At 43.9% G+C, this 16,494-nt stretch overlaps 1 protein-coding gene across 1 annotated transcript in view; it reads left to right on the forward strand.

Moving 5' to 3' along the window:
- Positions 1-16,494, forward strand: part of LOC126416910 (aminoacylase-1-like) — a 67,081-nt gene that overhangs the window by 23,044 nt on the left and 27,543 nt on the right. The window contains exons 3-5 of the mRNA XM_050084792.1: positions 1,175-1,346; positions 6,637-6,783; positions 15,519-15,706. Coding sequence (XP_049940749.1) covers positions 1,175-1,346; positions 6,637-6,783; positions 15,519-15,706 — 507 coding nt within the window. The remainder of the gene's footprint in view (positions 1-1,174; positions 1,347-6,636; positions 6,784-15,518; positions 15,707-16,494) is intronic.

Below are 16,494 nucleotides of genomic sequence, written 5' to 3' on the forward strand. Positions count from 1 at the left end.
GCGGAACTCCAGCTCAGAAACTGACATCCGGCACATGTAAAACATAATGCATGCACGTTTGCATGCTTACATTCAAGATTCTGGCGGTTACATCGGTTATTAATGTACCACAATTCCACATTTGCAAATGGCTTATCTCGAGCATACTTTAACCAGTGATCAGTCAGCGTTAATCACTTAAATATGTTACCTAGGAAAATGCATTCCCGAAATTTCTTTACTCTACATTAATTTTGTTTGGTGTTACAACTTTTTTCTGTCAGTGCATACTGTGAACAGTATAGATCCTATTCAGATCCCATGGGTTACGCGGGAAGTTACGTTTAAGTTCGAAGATTTCTCGCCGTCATGAACGACATGCTGTGTTCTGCTGGCTAGGTAGTCTTCAGTCTAATTACAAACCTGGTCTGATATTTCATACGCTCGTGCTTTTTCGTTGGCAATGGCCTTGCCGCAGTGGATACACCGGTTCCCGCGAGGTTACCGAAGTTATAAGCTGTCGGGCGTGGTCGGCACTTGGATGGGTGACCATCCAGGCCGCCATGCGCTGTTGCCATTTCTCGGGGTGCACTCACCCTCGTGATGCCAATTGAGGAGCTACTCGACAGAATAGTAGCGGCGTCGGTCAAGAATAACATCATAACGACCGGGCGAGCAGTGTGCTGACCACACGCCCTCCTATCCGCATCCTCAACTGAGGATGACACGGCGGTCGGATGGTCCCGATGGACCACTTGTGGCCTGAAGACAGAGAGTGCTTTATCGTTAGAAGACAGTGACAAACCGTAATGAATTCCTTTGATGTTACGTACTCTCATATTCTCTGAAGAAGGGAATCTTTCATAATGTTTAAATTTCTGTCTCCAAAGAAGACTTTGGTAGATTTTTGTTTATAATAATGACTGCATTGAAACGCACGGTGCTCCTAACAACCATCGTTAGAGAGGGAAAAACAATAGGTTAGCGATTTTTAAAGTATGTGGTCCCTAACAGAGCCATTAAAATTTCTTAGATGAGGCTGATGCGATACTGAAAGTTGTCCAGAATAGTCCTTTGCGATGTACCCTATATATTTCTAAAAATTGTATTAGTTCCTTCAAAAAGATAAATCTGGTGTGTAAACCACTGTCCTATAGTAGGAAACCTCTCTGTGAAATAATGCAATCCGTTTCAGGACGATTGGACGCACGACCCGTTTGGTGCCGACATGGACGAGGAGGGGAGGATCTTCGCAAGAGGAGCCCAGGACACCAAGCAGCTGGCCATCATGGCCGTGGAGGCGGTTCGCCGTCTGAAGATGCGGGGTGTCAAGCTGCGCAGAAACGTTCTCATCACCGTGATGCCAGGTACCGTATAAATCTGCAAAGCCACATTAAACAGCGGTTCACAATCGCATTAATGTGATAAGAGGGATATTCACACATGATCCACTGCGAATATCTCCGAATTGAGATGTGCAGTTTTTATGCATATTTCAGAGAATGAAAGACGTAGTTCAGTGCATCCAATAATAAGTAGAGTGTGTTTAGTGGCATCTGTATGTTAGACAGAATAATGCAAATTCTCGCTTCTACTTCACAGTGGAGCTGATGTGGCTCAAAGTGGAGTATGCAGGGTCACAGCACAATTGAGGGGCTTAAAACCACAAGTCATCGATTTTGAGACTGCAGCACGTATGCATACTCCTGATATCTGTTCACCTTACGGTGAACCCACTTTATCTGTATTGATCCTTTACAGTATATGCGTGAACACTTCCGAAAAGTTGTCTCACCGATTTCGCTGATAGTCACTTCCATATGAACCAAAATCACAAATTTTCACTGATGCACGGATGCTCACTGGGTACAGTGGCGCCCATTTTTTCATAAAAGCTGGAAGCTCTTGAAGTACCGCCCCACCACAACTTCACGTTCCATGGTTTCAGCATTCATCTCTATCAAATGGAAGACAATTTCACAAACTTTAAGAGTATTACTGACCTCAGTGCCATACCAATAGTTGATGTTCGTAGTAACAGTGTCCATCACAGAAATTTTACAGTGATGAAGCTTTCAACGGGTTTCTATGAACTGTTATTTATAATAACATATTCTACTCTGGAGTCGTGGCAGGCCACCATCGAGGGAGTACACAATTTATTTCCGAGCAGTTTGTAGATGTCTTACATACTTAGATGGAAGCCCAACATGAACCTTGGGCACACAAAGAATTAACAAAACTACTAGATCACATTTGAAACACATAGACGTAATAAGACTACCAGACTTCATGCCTCAAGTGAACAGACAGTTTTATCTGAACTTCAAGCCAGAGAACGTGCTTGATGAAAGTGATGATAATGAGGACAATGAAGTGTTGGTAAAGGTCGTAACTCTGTGTGTGGTACATTTTGTTCTTTTTGTTCTGATTCTAGTTGAACATTAATTACAAACTATGAACAGTCAAAAGACGCTATTTACTCTAGCCTATGAGTGAAAATTTTGTGAATAAACAATAATTCTAAGAATTATAGGCATTAACTACAACATCATAACCTGAAGTGAGTTCCGTAAGTTCATTTCTGTACTGGTTCTGCGGTGAATCTCCTAATTTGTTCTCTTCATACTCCACCTAATTTTCAACCTCGTTCTGTAGCACCTGATCTGAAACGCTTAGATTTTCTTCTGTTCCGGTATACCCACAGTACAATATTCAGTACCATACAACTGCATGTTCCAAACTTATATTCTCAGAATTTTTTCCCTCAGATGTTTGATACTAAAATAGTCCTTTGGCCAAGATTGTACTTTTTCCTAATGTTGGCCTGCTTCTTCTGCTTCTCATGTCATTCTTCCTTCGTCCATCACTGGGTGTTTCCAAGATAGCAGAATTCCTTAACTTGGTCTACTTCATGATTGTTCACTAACCGAGATCTTACATTTCTCGCTGCTCTCATTTCTACTACTTTCATTATTTTCGTCTTTCTCCGGTATACACTGAATTCATAATCTGTATTCATTAGACTTTTCATCCCATTCAACAAATTCTATAATTCTTCTTCATCGTTATTGACGATAGCACTATCATCACCGAATCTAAACGCTGATACCCTACCTTCCTTTCCAACATCTATGCTTGGGCCTAACCATAATAGCAGGTGCCAGTTCGTATTTGCCTGCCAGTCCACTGTAGAGATGAACAGACAGTAGCCTTGTTTACAGTGAGATTTGACTCATTTCCTTTTCCAGGAACCCATTCTTTGCGTAGCGTTGTCAGTCTCCATTTTATATGCGCGATACTTCTGCCATTGTGATTAATTTTTCCTCCTCAAACAGCAAATCTAAGACTTCAGGCTTTTAATTTCTTCACCCATTTCGCACATCACCACCTCACTCAATTCTGCTACACAGCATTACATTACCCTTCTGAAGACACGATCCATTCCATTTACCTAATGTTCCAAATCCCTTGCGACTTTCTGCTGAACGACAGCAAAGTTAAGTTTTAATTCTTCGACCTGAACTTCACTTTCCGTATCTCATTTGTTCTTTGTTTTCCTGGTTTTTACTTTGCTGGTTGCTCATTGGATTGCCTGAATGACAGTGGGGTGCCATTAAAATTGGAATTACTGATATCTTGCAGTTACAACTCAATCTCCAACGAATGTTTCCGAGTCTCGCACCTTAAAATTATAATAATTCATTTGTATTTCCGTTGTATCGCAGCCCGGCTGGATTTTCAAGTGACCAGTAGTACATATTCCGAAGATTCATTTGCTCATAGGCTGATGACTCAGGAATATACACAAATCGTACATGGGTTACATGATTGCTTATAGATGGTACATGAGGGCTTAGGTTTGTGAGATGTCTTCTTCCGACAACGGGACAGTAGCTTCCGGCGCTGTTATCTTGTTACTATTTCATCAAGTTTCACACGTGTTATGTCGATACCTCTTTGAACATTCTTTCCACTGTCTTAGAATAAAATATGCAGTTTTATTAAAATACACACACACACTAACTTAGCGTAATAATTTGAGAGCTATAATAGTTAAAAATTACTGCCCTACACTATAAAATTCGGTTTATAGTCCACCAAAAGAGCTTCAGCTCTTTGAAACAACCCTCCTCTATGCAAGAATTTTGCTTTCCGTACTTTTGGAGGAGGTAGTATGGATGAAAACAAGAAAAAATTGTCTAGTAAACATGTGCTCTAAAAATTGCATGTCTTAAGAGCTACGATCATCTGTTCAATAAAAGAGATGTGTATCAAAGCAGCGAAGATGAAGAAGTGTTCATAGCCTACGTTTACTGAACTTTCTTTCCTTTTTTGATCTATACTTCCACCTCTCAAATTATTTAAAGCAAAGAACTTGCAATAGAAGAGTTTTTTTCACAGTAACGAAGATGGAGGAAATCTCATAGCTCTTAAAGTATGCTTATTAGAGCCCATGTTTACTAGAGCATTTTGCCTCGAAAGGTTGTTCCTAACATATCCTTGAATATTGACCATTCCCCCTGGGACACCCAGTATAATTAAACACACATGCAAATACGATGGATAAAATTGCTTGAAGGAATTTAAAAAGTCTGTGTGGTTACCTAAAAACCAGTCGCTGGTTTTCTCTGAATTTGTTTATTAACTGTCGTGACGCCCTTCGTGTTTAACTAATCATCTGATGATTATAAAAATACAAAAGTAACAGATCTTATGTTACAAATCTGACAGAAAAAAGAGACAATTTTTCATATGTATTCAAACATAAAACCTTGTAAAGTTTTTTATTCACTGGTTTTATGCAACATACCAATTGAGTTTTTATAAGTAGAATCGAATTTTTGCCTGTGGTTGAGCAAGCAATTTTTTAAATGTTTTGTATACTCACATGCATGTTCAGTAACTGTTTTTTATGTAAATGTAATATATATGAAGATAGTAACTGTTCTCGAAAAAACAGATACCACTGATGACCGTGCGGCTTCTCAAGAATAAATGATAATTAATTGAAACCCTCAGCGGCCGACAGGTGTTGTTGATATACCTCGATACACCTTTCGGTAGCTGAGGGTTTCAATTAATTATCATTTATTCTAGAGAAGCTGCACGGTCATCAATGGTATCTGTTCTTTCGAGAACAGTTACTGTCTTCATATATATAGTTAAAGGCTACCCAGCCATTGACCTTTGTCCGTGCGAATGCGCACACCTTGCCCGAACTCTTACGGGAATCGTCGCCTTAGTGTGCGCGAGTATGAGTGTATGGGCCAATATCTGTTACGTACATTACGGTGGTGGTGGTTGTTGGGATGTTTAAGGGGGACTAAACAGCTAAGGTCATCAGTCCCCCACGTAGATTACGTATGTAGGTTGTGGACAGTTGGGAATGTGGGTCTCACGGGAAGCGTGAAGTCGCGCTATTCATCTGTGTCCTCGGTGGCTCAGATGGATATAGCGTCTGTCATGTAAGAAGGAGTTCCGGGTTCTAGTCCCCGTCGGGGCACACATTTTCAGCTGTCCCCATCCAGGTATATCAACAACACCTGTCGGCAGCTGAGGGTTTCAATTAACTACAGTAAATGTAGTACTTACCTTGGACACGAATTTGTGTGGCGCTCTTTAAGCGTGAATGAACACGGCTGCGCGACCATGCGGCCCTCCCTACACACAACGTGGCGCTGGCCATTGCTTGTATCGTATTCAACAGTCAGGGTCGAACTGCGCAGATAATGGAGCTACCTGTTATTCTGTGTATTAGTAATGACAGTATTTGACGTCTGCATCAAGGTTTCATATATTTCTATCTAAAACTGTATGTATTTCTGCATCAAAAAGTGTGTTCTTTTTTAATATTGTTCATATAGAACTGTTCTCAAGAGAAATTTGCGTTACTGTAAGATTTGTAACATAACATCTGTTATTTTTGTCTTTTTGTTTAGGTCATCAGGTGATGGGTTAAGCGCGCCATGACAGTTAATAAGCATAATTCAGACAAAAAAGTAGAGATTGTTTTTAAGGAACCACCTAGCTTTTTTGAATTGTTTCCAGTAATTATATTCATAATGGTTGCATGTCTCTACAAGGACCTGAAGTCTAATTTAAAATACAGTAGAGTTCAAGAGTAAATGAAAGGCCCTTCCTTTGGCCGGATTCTTTAACTGCATTGAAAACTGTTGTCACTGATTTGGTTTAGCTTATCTGCATGTTAGGTGGCTCACATTTTCCGACGTATCGCCATGGTGCAGATCGTGTAGGAAGAATCACAAATAGTATTCGTTTTCTCTGTGAAAACATAGCTACAAGCTGGCCACTTACGTGACTATTTTATGTTTTAACTCTCATACTTGTAATCCAACGACGTACTGTACATATTAAATTCTAATAATTTTGATGCACTGCTACTGAATAAAAAGTTAGTTACATCTCTTTCATCTGTCACATTTATTCTTGACAAATCTGCTATGTATGTTTTGTGTAAAATAGGTTAAAGTTTAATTTCGTTAGATGATTTTTATCAAGTTAACTCAAATTGTTTACTTGCATTAATTCTAGCACTCATTGATAATCAGTTTTCTTTTCTGTTACAATAACTTTATGCGAGACTGAGTTTGCGTCGACTTAAAATGATGTGCTTTAAATATCTCTGTTTCTCAGATGAGGAAATAGGAGGCGCAGATGGCATGGAGAAATTCGTGCAGTCTGAAGACTTCCATAAGCTGAACGTTGGCTTCGAACTGGACGAGGGTCCAGTTTCGCCTGAGGAGGAATACGCCGTTACCAATGGCGAAAGGAGCTCATGGAGTGAGTGTTGACTTATTGCTTGTGTACTATAAATTTTCAATATAGCTCATGTAACAGTACTCATACGATTCCTCACGCATGTCGTTGAAGGAGAACATCAATATATGAACAACCTCGTGATGCCTCACGTATATGCACAATATAATTGGTGTGATCGTCGCCGTGCAAACTGATAATGCATATACAAGGTGCAGAAAAATTGTGTCATATAATGTTAACCCTGGATAGTTGAAGCCAGTAGGAACCAAAACTACTACCGATTGGCCGCGGAACTGCCCTGTTGCCGGATGCTCCGGACAATGCATGACCGCAAATCCTCTGCCTGCCAGAAATCGCGATGTAGCCAAGGCGGTCCGCACGCTCGGTGGTAGCTCGCCAGCCTTCCACTCCGGGGGCCTGGGGCCGAATCCACCGGCGTCCCGACACATCCATTGTAGTTTCATGATAAGCCGTACCAGGAAGAAACCCCTGTCTACAGCTGTTAGTTCACGAACAGAAAGTCTTTTACTCTTTTTTTTTTTTTTTTTTTTTTTTTTTTTTTTTTTTTTTTTTTTTTTTTGCTAGGACATTGTTGATTTAAAGCAGGTGCGACCCTCTGACGCTACACAAGCTTCGTAACGTCAATGGTATTTTGCCTGACTCCTTCAAAGATTCCTGGCATTGCCCTGATGTGACTGGCGGCATGTTGAATGCGATCCACTACTTCCTCTTCGTTTCTAGGAGGTTCGCGTCCTAGTGAGTGAACTAGAACCTTGAAGAATCCCCACAGGCGAAAGTCCGCTGGCGTGAGGTCTGGTGATCGCGGGGGCCATGTCCTACGAACATCTCTGCCAATTACCCGGCCGTCGAAGAGTTCATTTAAACACCCATGTATAGCATGACTGTTATGTGCGGGCGCCCCATCATGCTGCAACCACATGTGTAGCCGTATGTCCAGGGGAACACCTTCCAGCAGGCTGAGTATAAAAAAAAATGTTCAAATGTGTGTGAAATCTTATGGGACTTAACTGCTAAGGTCATCAGTCCCTAAGCGTTCACACTACTTAACCTAAAGTATCCTAAGGACAAACACACACGCCCATGCCCGAGGGATGACTCGAACCTCAGCCGGGACCAGCCGCTCAGTCCGTGACTGCAACGCCATAGACGCTCGGCTAATACCGCGCGGCGCAGGCCGGGTAGAATTTCTTGCAAAACGTGAAAGTAGTTTGCCCTGATAAGTCGAGGAGGTAGACGGACCGGCCCAAACAGATGGTCACCAACAGTGTCTGCCAAAATGTTGAGCGAAAATCGTTCCTGCTGTCCGTGGTCGTACGTGACGTGAGGAATTCCCATTGCCCAGTAATGAACGTTTCGAGTTTTGTAAACGCCATCCCAATGGTAGGTGCACTCAGCGGTAAACAACACAATGGCGGGGAAGTCGGGATCTCGTGTAACAAGTCGCAGAAACCACCGGCAAAACGCTAGCATGTGTTCATAGTCCGCCACAGGATTTAGGTCTTCGCCATGGTGGAAACTAAATCGATGCTGGCCGTCATCCCCGTAAACGTCCCAGAGTAACCGATGAGTGACCACCATGTCGTGTCCAACGGCTCGAGTACCTGTCGTGGGTGCTTCCTCGAAGCACTCGGGAACAATCTCTTCAAATGCAGCATCCCGTCGTGTTCGAGGTCTTCCAGCTTTACCATGATATCCTGATGACGAACCTGTTTCGCCAAGTCGCCGGTGAATAGCTGTAAACGTTTGCGGGTGTGGATGGCGTCTTTCTGGGTACCGTTTCTCATACAACCGTAGAGCTTCATGCGCATTACCTTCGGCTAGTCCATAAAGAAAAACCATATGTCGTTGTTCCTCAAACAAATACTGTGCTACCATAATGAGATTTTCACTCTGCAGCGGAGTGTGCGCTGATGTGAAACTTCCTGGCAGATTAAAACTGTGTGCACTTGCCCGCCAAAGGCAAAGGTCCCGAGTTCGAGTCCCGGTCGGGCACACAGTTTTAATCTGCCAGAAAGTTTCACATCAGCGCACACTCCGCTGCAGAGTGAAAATCTCATTCTGGAAACGTCTCCTAGGCTGTGGCTAAGCCACGTCTCCGCAATATCCTTTCTTTCAGGAGTGCTAGTTCTGCAAGGTTCGCAGGAGAGCTTCTGTAACGTTTGGAAGGTAGGAGACGAGGTACTGGCAGAAGTAAAGCTGTGAGTACCGGGCGTGAGTCGTGCTTCGGTAGCTCAGATGGTAGAGCACTTGCCCACGAAAGGCAAAGATCCCGAGTTCGAGTCCCGGTCGGGCACACAGTTTTAATCTGCCAGGAAGTTTCACTGTACTACCATGCTTACTGTATGACTTAATCGCAGGTGACGTGTGTGTGCTCCAAAGCGAAGCTTATATGCGAATGCCTCTGACGTGAGGTGAAGACAAACAGCAAGACCTATTCGACGCGTGTGCGTATCACGTTGGGGCAGTGACGGGGCGAGGGACGTTTGTATGTGTGTATCGACAACCATAACGATGCCCGTCAACCGACAAACGAGAACAGGGAAATCCCACGGCCAAGTTTCAAAAATGGCTATAAGCACTATGGGACTTAACATCTGAGGTCATCAGTCCCGTAGACTTGGAACTACTTAAACCTAAATAACCTAAGGACATCACACACATCCATGCCCGAGGCAGGATTCGAACCTGCGACCGTAGCAGCCGCGTGTTTCCGGACTGAAGTGCCTAGAAACGCTCGACCATAGCGACCGGCGGCCAGGTTTCTGTGATATAAAAGTGGTGCGTAGTCGATCTACATAATATTAGCAACTTCGGTTCCTACTGGCATCAGTTATCCAGGGTTAAAACTCCGTGACCCAATTTTTCTCCAACTGGTATACACGATTCTTTTTCCCGGGACCACGCTACCGATGTCCATTACTATATACCTCAGCAGAATTACATAATATTCAATTTGAGCATAAAAGTACAACGTAATTACAATTAAACTTTCGGTACTTGAGACAGCGTAACCTGAAAGCATATACCTAACTTTATAAGAATGATGTTCAGACTTTGCGCTGCAGGAGATGTGTTGTTAGAAGTGTTACTTTCATAACATGGCGTTAGGCGTCGGTACTGCACAACGACGTAGTGTTGAGCAGCTCTGACGCCGAGGACCAAGGACACGCAGCGAGAAACGTTACTGCCTCGCCAAAATAAGACCCCCTCCTCTACGGTAGAGAGGCGCTTTGGACTAAACTGTTCTGATAGACAATGGAGCTCCACCTCGCATTGTGTACTGTGTATTAAACCAGTGACCCAGAGACGATGGAGAGGCTTCGTGCCGCCGTAGAGATCAGTGATTCACAATCCCACAACAGGCCACAGCAGTCCACCCACCCCACCGCCGCCCCACATCGAACACAGGGTTATTGTGCCGTTCGACCTCCATTGCCCCCCCCCCCCCCCCACCAACACCACCAGGAACGTCTCCTACCACACGAGTGTAATCCCAAATGTTTGCGTAGTAGAGTAATGATGTACGCGTATGTGGAGGTAATGGTTGCACAGCAGTCGCCAACATAGTGTAACTGAGGAGGAATAAGAGGAACCAGCCCGCATTCGCGAAGTAGATTGAAAACCGCCTTAAAAACGATCCACAGGCTGGCCGGCACACGGGACCTCGACACTAATCCGCCGGGCAGATTCGTGCCGGAGACCTGCCCGCCTTCCCGCTCGGGAAGCAGGGCGCTAGACCGCGTGGCTAGCTGGATGGGCCACCCACCTCGCATTGCTCGAGAGGCCACTCGATTACTCCGAGACTATAGTGTGCGCTGGGCTGCCCCCTGCACATTTCGGCCACCACACTAACTTGCATGCTTCCAGGCCAGGTACTACTTGACCACGATATTACTGAACCTGGTCACCCGTGGCCGTTATCGGAAACACACAATGACCTTACAGTAAACAAGTATGTAGGTGACTAAGGTAAGCGCATCGCACTGTGAATAATTTCAAAATAGCTGTGCATATACTTTCAAGTGGTTCAGCGTGTCTTAGCGATGTGCCACGATAAAAATTCAAGGTAAGATGACTTACGCGGCCTCACTCCCAGGTACAATAATATTGTGGTAGGCTAATACAGCCCAATATATCATGGCAAATAGCAAGCCGCCAGCAGCCGTCACAGCCTTCGGGCGCCATAACCTCTCCGACAGGCAGCTTGCCTGTCGCGGCAGTGAGCGGTATAGGCGACACACTACCTCCCTACTCTACGCCATGTGGCCTTTCAGTGCTACGCGATTACCCATGTGTGGGAGACTATTTACTCTGCCCCTGACCACGCAGGAGCCTTCTGTCTCAACGACTTCACCACAGTAAAACCCAGATAACTAACCCTCACCTACACGCCACCTAACAGAAAGCTCACTAAATCTACTAACTTGTCGAACATGGGAACTATACTCTACCAATGTCTTTACGCATACAAATCCCTCATTCGTCGCATCCTTTGTTATGCAAATGTTGTGTGGATATCCTCCTCACGCAAGTTCTAAAAGACCACCCAGACACACTAACGCCATGCTTCCGCCTCGCTTTCTGCATCCAGTTACCTTACCCCACAAAATGGTTCAAATGGCTCTAAGCACTATGGGACTCAACATCTGAGGTCATCAGTCCCCTAGACTTAGAACAACTTAAACCTAACCAACCTAAGGACATCACACACATCCATGCCCGAGGCAGGATTCTAGCCTGCGACCGTAGCAGCAGTGCGGTTCCGGCCTGATGCGCCTAGAGCCGCTCGGCCACAGCGGCCGGCATCTTCCTCCACAAGGATCCTTTACCAGATCATCAAATTCCACCTCTCTTCAATCATATCGAACGCCTCCAAATAACCTACACCATCAGCAAACTCGACTCCAATAATACTATGGTGTCCCGCCTCCTTTCGAATCTTAGTGTGCTGCCGCGCCTCTACCTATATATCCCACCAACCCTCCACCTGCATGCCCTAGACGTCCTCTCCTGAAGAAATTTTCGCCGTCTCTCACTCCCAGACCATGAACTCCAATCCGACATATACCCATCGTACCAAACCTGAATCCAACCAACTTATCCAGCTCCTCCCCTCCCCCCTACCGCACGTGAAGGGCTACCTCGTCGTCCTCTACCCAGACCACACCTTCTCCTTTTTCCCTTCCCTGTCGCACTACGGCCCTTTTTCTTCCAAAATAGATCGCAATTTCAGCTACACCACTCTCCTTGTCCGTCACAGCCACCCCTATGTCATTAAAAGTCTTCATCATCAGTACTCGTCACCTCCACTCTCCTATCTCCAAACATACACACATTTCTTTTCATCGACAATTTACCGTCCAAGTGCAGGTGCTTTTCCAGGTTTTAGTTATAGTTTGCTGTGTTACATTTTTATTGGTCGGTGCCTCTTCTGTCGTGTTCAGTGCTTTTCTTTTAAAAAAATAATGTCTTCTGTGTTCTTCAAGTGTTTTTAACCATGCTGTCTGTCGAAATTTCTGTCAGCGTTCTTAAACTATTCATGAAGGGAGCACGCAAGGGAAAGTGTACAAGTCGGTGGTAAGGCCTGCTATGATATACGGGGCAGAGACACGGCCAATCAGAGTAGTCCAGGAAAGGAAGATGGAAGTGGCGGAAATGAGGATGCTGAGGTGGATGTGTGGGGTAACAAGGAAGGACAGGATTAGAAATGAATTTGTTATAGGAGCTGTGAAAGTGGGACCCATGGAGAAAAAGATACAAGAGAGCAGATTAAGGTGGTGCGGACACTTACAGAGAAAAGGGGAAGAGTATATCGGAAACAGAACTGAAGATATAAAGATTGAAGGAGCGAGAAGGAGAGGAAGACCGAAGATGAGGTGGAAGGACAAGATATATGGGGACCTAAGGGAGAAAGAATGGAAGAAGGAAGAAGCAATGGATAACCATGGAGGAGAAGGATCCAGAAGAGCAACGCCGACCCTACGTGACGTGGAACAAGGCGACGATAAAGAAGAAGAAGAAGAAGAAGAAGAAGGCAGCACTGTTTCTTACGTTCTCCCTTAACGCCGTCTGTAAACCATTAAATTCGTGGTAAATACGTCTCCTTGTTTTGTGTTCAACAGCTAAATCTGTTTCTGATGTTTGCTGGCTGAAGAGGAGGTTGAATGTACCGCTGCCAGCCGAATCCCCCGCCCACATGGGGACGAGAGGGGATGAAATAACAAAGAAACAAATGCTAGAGCAGTTGCGTATCAGGGCTTCACGCCTGCCACATCAGCAGCTCGCCGTCCGGAGTCGTCGCCCACGCCGTGAAGCACCTGTTGCTGACGCCACGCAGGATCTCCGCCTACCAGCGCATGGTGCCACGCCACGCCTCACGTCTTCCCACCGGCAGCTGTCGTCCACACAGCGATCACCTCCCATATATGCCGACGCCCGACGTCCCGGAAGTACTGTCGTCACTCCGGCAGCCATCATCTTCCTAGCCGTCGTGTTTGACAACTGCTGACACCCGAATTCCAGGAATTACCCTCAGGTTCAATACTAACGTCGATTATTCTCGGCTCCTCGTAATACGCCGCCTGCTACGAAACTGGCGCAGCTCAGGCAACACCTTGGAGAGACTTTTCTGTTTTTACTGAAATTGTGTGAAATTCACCCACGGACGTTGTATAGGAGTTCTGATTTCTATATCGATATTAAACATTGGTGCTGCAAAGTGAGTTTCATCACTCGTCGATACGAGGTTACTTCAGTAACAGATATGGAGAAGACCGATACCAGATTTCCCGATAATACAAGAAGTACTGCTCTTCTTTGAACTTCCTCGATGTAGTCGGTTAATCGTGTATCCTATCTGCTAAGGACAGCAAACGGAGGATCCCACACCGCGGAGCAGCACTGCAAAAGATGATGGACAAGTGTAGTGTAGGCAGTCTCTCTAGTAGATCTGTTGCATCTTCTAAGCGTTCTGACAATAAAACACAGTCGTTGATTCACCTTCTGCATAACATTTTCTGTGTGTTCTTTCCAATTGTAATTGTAATTCCTAGGTATTTAGTTGAATTTACGGCCTTTACATGTGACCGATTTATCGTGTAACCGAAGTTCAACGTATTTCTTTTAGCACTCCTGCAGACGACCTCACACTTGTCATCATTTAGGGTCAACTGCCAATTTTCGCATTATATAGATACCTTATCTAAACCGTTTTGCAGATTCTTTTGATTTTCTGATGACTTTACTAGACGATAAACGATAGAATGATCACCAAACAACCTTAGACGGCTGCTCAGATTGTCTTCTAATCGTTTGTATAAATAAGGACCAGCAGAGGGCTTGTAACACTACCTTGGGGAACGCCTGAAATCACATCTGTTTTACTCGATGACGTTCCGTCACTTACTGTGAACTGCAATCTGTCTGACAGGAAATCATGAACCCAGTCACGTAACTGAACGATATTCCATAAGCACGCGATTTCGCTACAAGCCGCTTGTGAGGTACAGTGTCAAAAGCCTTCTGGACATCTATAAATACGGAATCGATTTGAAAACCCTTGTCCATAGCACTTTGTGTGAGTAACCACCTGGTTGTGTTTCACAAGAACGATGTTTTCCAAATCCGTGTTGACTGTGTGCCAATAGTCCGTTCTCTTCGAGGTAATTCATAGTGTTCGAACAAAATGTACCTTCCAAAATCTTGCTGCTCAAATGGATTAATGAAGTGGATTATCCCTATTGCCTTTCTTGAATGTTAGTGTAACCTGTGCCACTGTCCAGTCTTTGGGTACGGAGATTTTGTCGAGCGAGCGGTTGTATATGATTGTTAAGTAAGGAGCTGTTGCATCAGCATGCTCTGAAAGGAGACTAATTGGTATACAATATGGATTTTAAGACTTGCTTCTATTAAGTGATTTAAGCTGCTTGACTACTCCAATGTTATCTACTTCATGTTGGCAGCTGTTTTTGATTCGAATCCTGCAATATTTACTTCGTCTTCTTTGGTGAAGGAATTTCGGAAGGCTGCGTTTAGTATCTCTGTAGCACACTGTCATCGGTAGTATTTCCATTGCTATCGCGCAGCAAAGTGATCGATTGTGTCTTACCGCTAGCATACTTCACATACGACCAGAATCTCTTTGGATTTTCTGCCAGATTTCGAGACAACTTTTGTTGTGGAATCTATTATAAACATCTCGTATCGATGTTCGAGCTTCTTTAAAAGGTAGCCAATCTTGGAGGTTTTGCGTTAGTTTAAATTTGTCATACTGGTTTCGTTGTTTCTGCAATAGTGTTATGACTCCTTTTGAGTACCAAGTTGATCAGCTCGGTCGTTTGTTACAATCTGTGGCATTATTCCAGTCTGTGGCATAAATCAGCAAACCAGTGTTTGATAGTATTAGTTGAAAACAGTCTTGGTTGAAATTTAGTTTTTTTATTTATCAACTACGCGTTTCACCTATTTAGGCATCTTCAGGTTGATCTTAATTTGGCATTTCTTAAGACGATCCTTTAGACAGTGTAGCTAAAGGGCATCGTCAAGTACATAGGGCCAACATTGCTTCGTTAACCTCAGCAAATACTTTCCACGTTAACGAAGCGTTCCGTTCCGAACAATGGTCTGATTCTTTGGAAATAGATTTACTTTTAACTATAGAATGTAATTTTCCGTGCACTCCCAACCTGTATTATCTGGTTGTGCGAATTGTACAGCAACACTTTTCTGATTCCCAGAAGTCAAAGTGCGCTGCCGAGGATTCACTGGACATGGCTCCATCCCCGTGCCTGGAACTCCTGGAGAAAAACTGCGGATCGTCCTGGATCGCTTCATGGACTTCCGCCAAGAAGAGCTGGACAAACTACAGCAAGATCCCAACCTATGGATGGCCGACATCACCAGCACGAATCTCACCATAGTCGAGGTACGAAACACACTCAGAATGCCAACAAAGGCTTCTGTGTGAAATGATCCCATTTGAAATCAACAAAAATCCATTACTTCTCTAATTTTATGCAAAGAAAAAATAAAAGAAATTCTCTTCATGCTTTAACCATTCAAGTAACTATCAGAATGACATCTGGTTTTCGGATTTTAACCGCATTTCTCGGACAAAATTTTCGTACCCTGCTGCGGAAGCCACTATCAGATGCCTTCCGAAAAAAAACTGCTATCACAAGCAATTCTAAAAATAAATTATTCAAACACATTTTCTTTTGTAATCTGAGAATGTCTGTTATAGCCAGTGTGATTTTGTAGATAAGTACTAATGCAACTTAATGCAATTTAATCAAACGAGCTAAGTAGAAATTTTTCCCAATTTCACACACTATGTGTGTTTCAGCGATGCCTTCATAATGAATCTGGTTTTCCAAGCTAAGTGCAAACTCGTATAGGAGTCAGTAAAGTCCATCTCTTATAATAATGATATATTAGAATTCTCGGGGCGACATTTCAGTTTTAGCAGACTTCGCATCGGACCATTTGCAGAATGACGCCCAGTTTTACAACTGAAAAACATATACCATGTTTGTTTGCGACACCATCATCCGCAGCAAGCATGGAAATATTCATTTTGTAAATAAAACCCACTTTTTTTGCAGACGTGTTTCAGCTTTCTGCTTTAAGGCATCTTCAGAGGAATAGTTATTCGAGTTTCTGGCTGGCATCTGCGCTTCCTCATCTGGTGACATGCTGCAGGTCGCGTTTTAA

This window comes from Schistocerca serialis, chromosome 8 (genome assembly GCF_023864345.2).
Source record: "Schistocerca serialis cubense isolate TAMUIC-IGC-003099 chromosome 8, iqSchSeri2.2, whole genome shotgun sequence".
NCBI lineage: Eukaryota > Metazoa > Arthropoda > Insecta > Orthoptera > Acrididae > Schistocerca > Schistocerca serialis.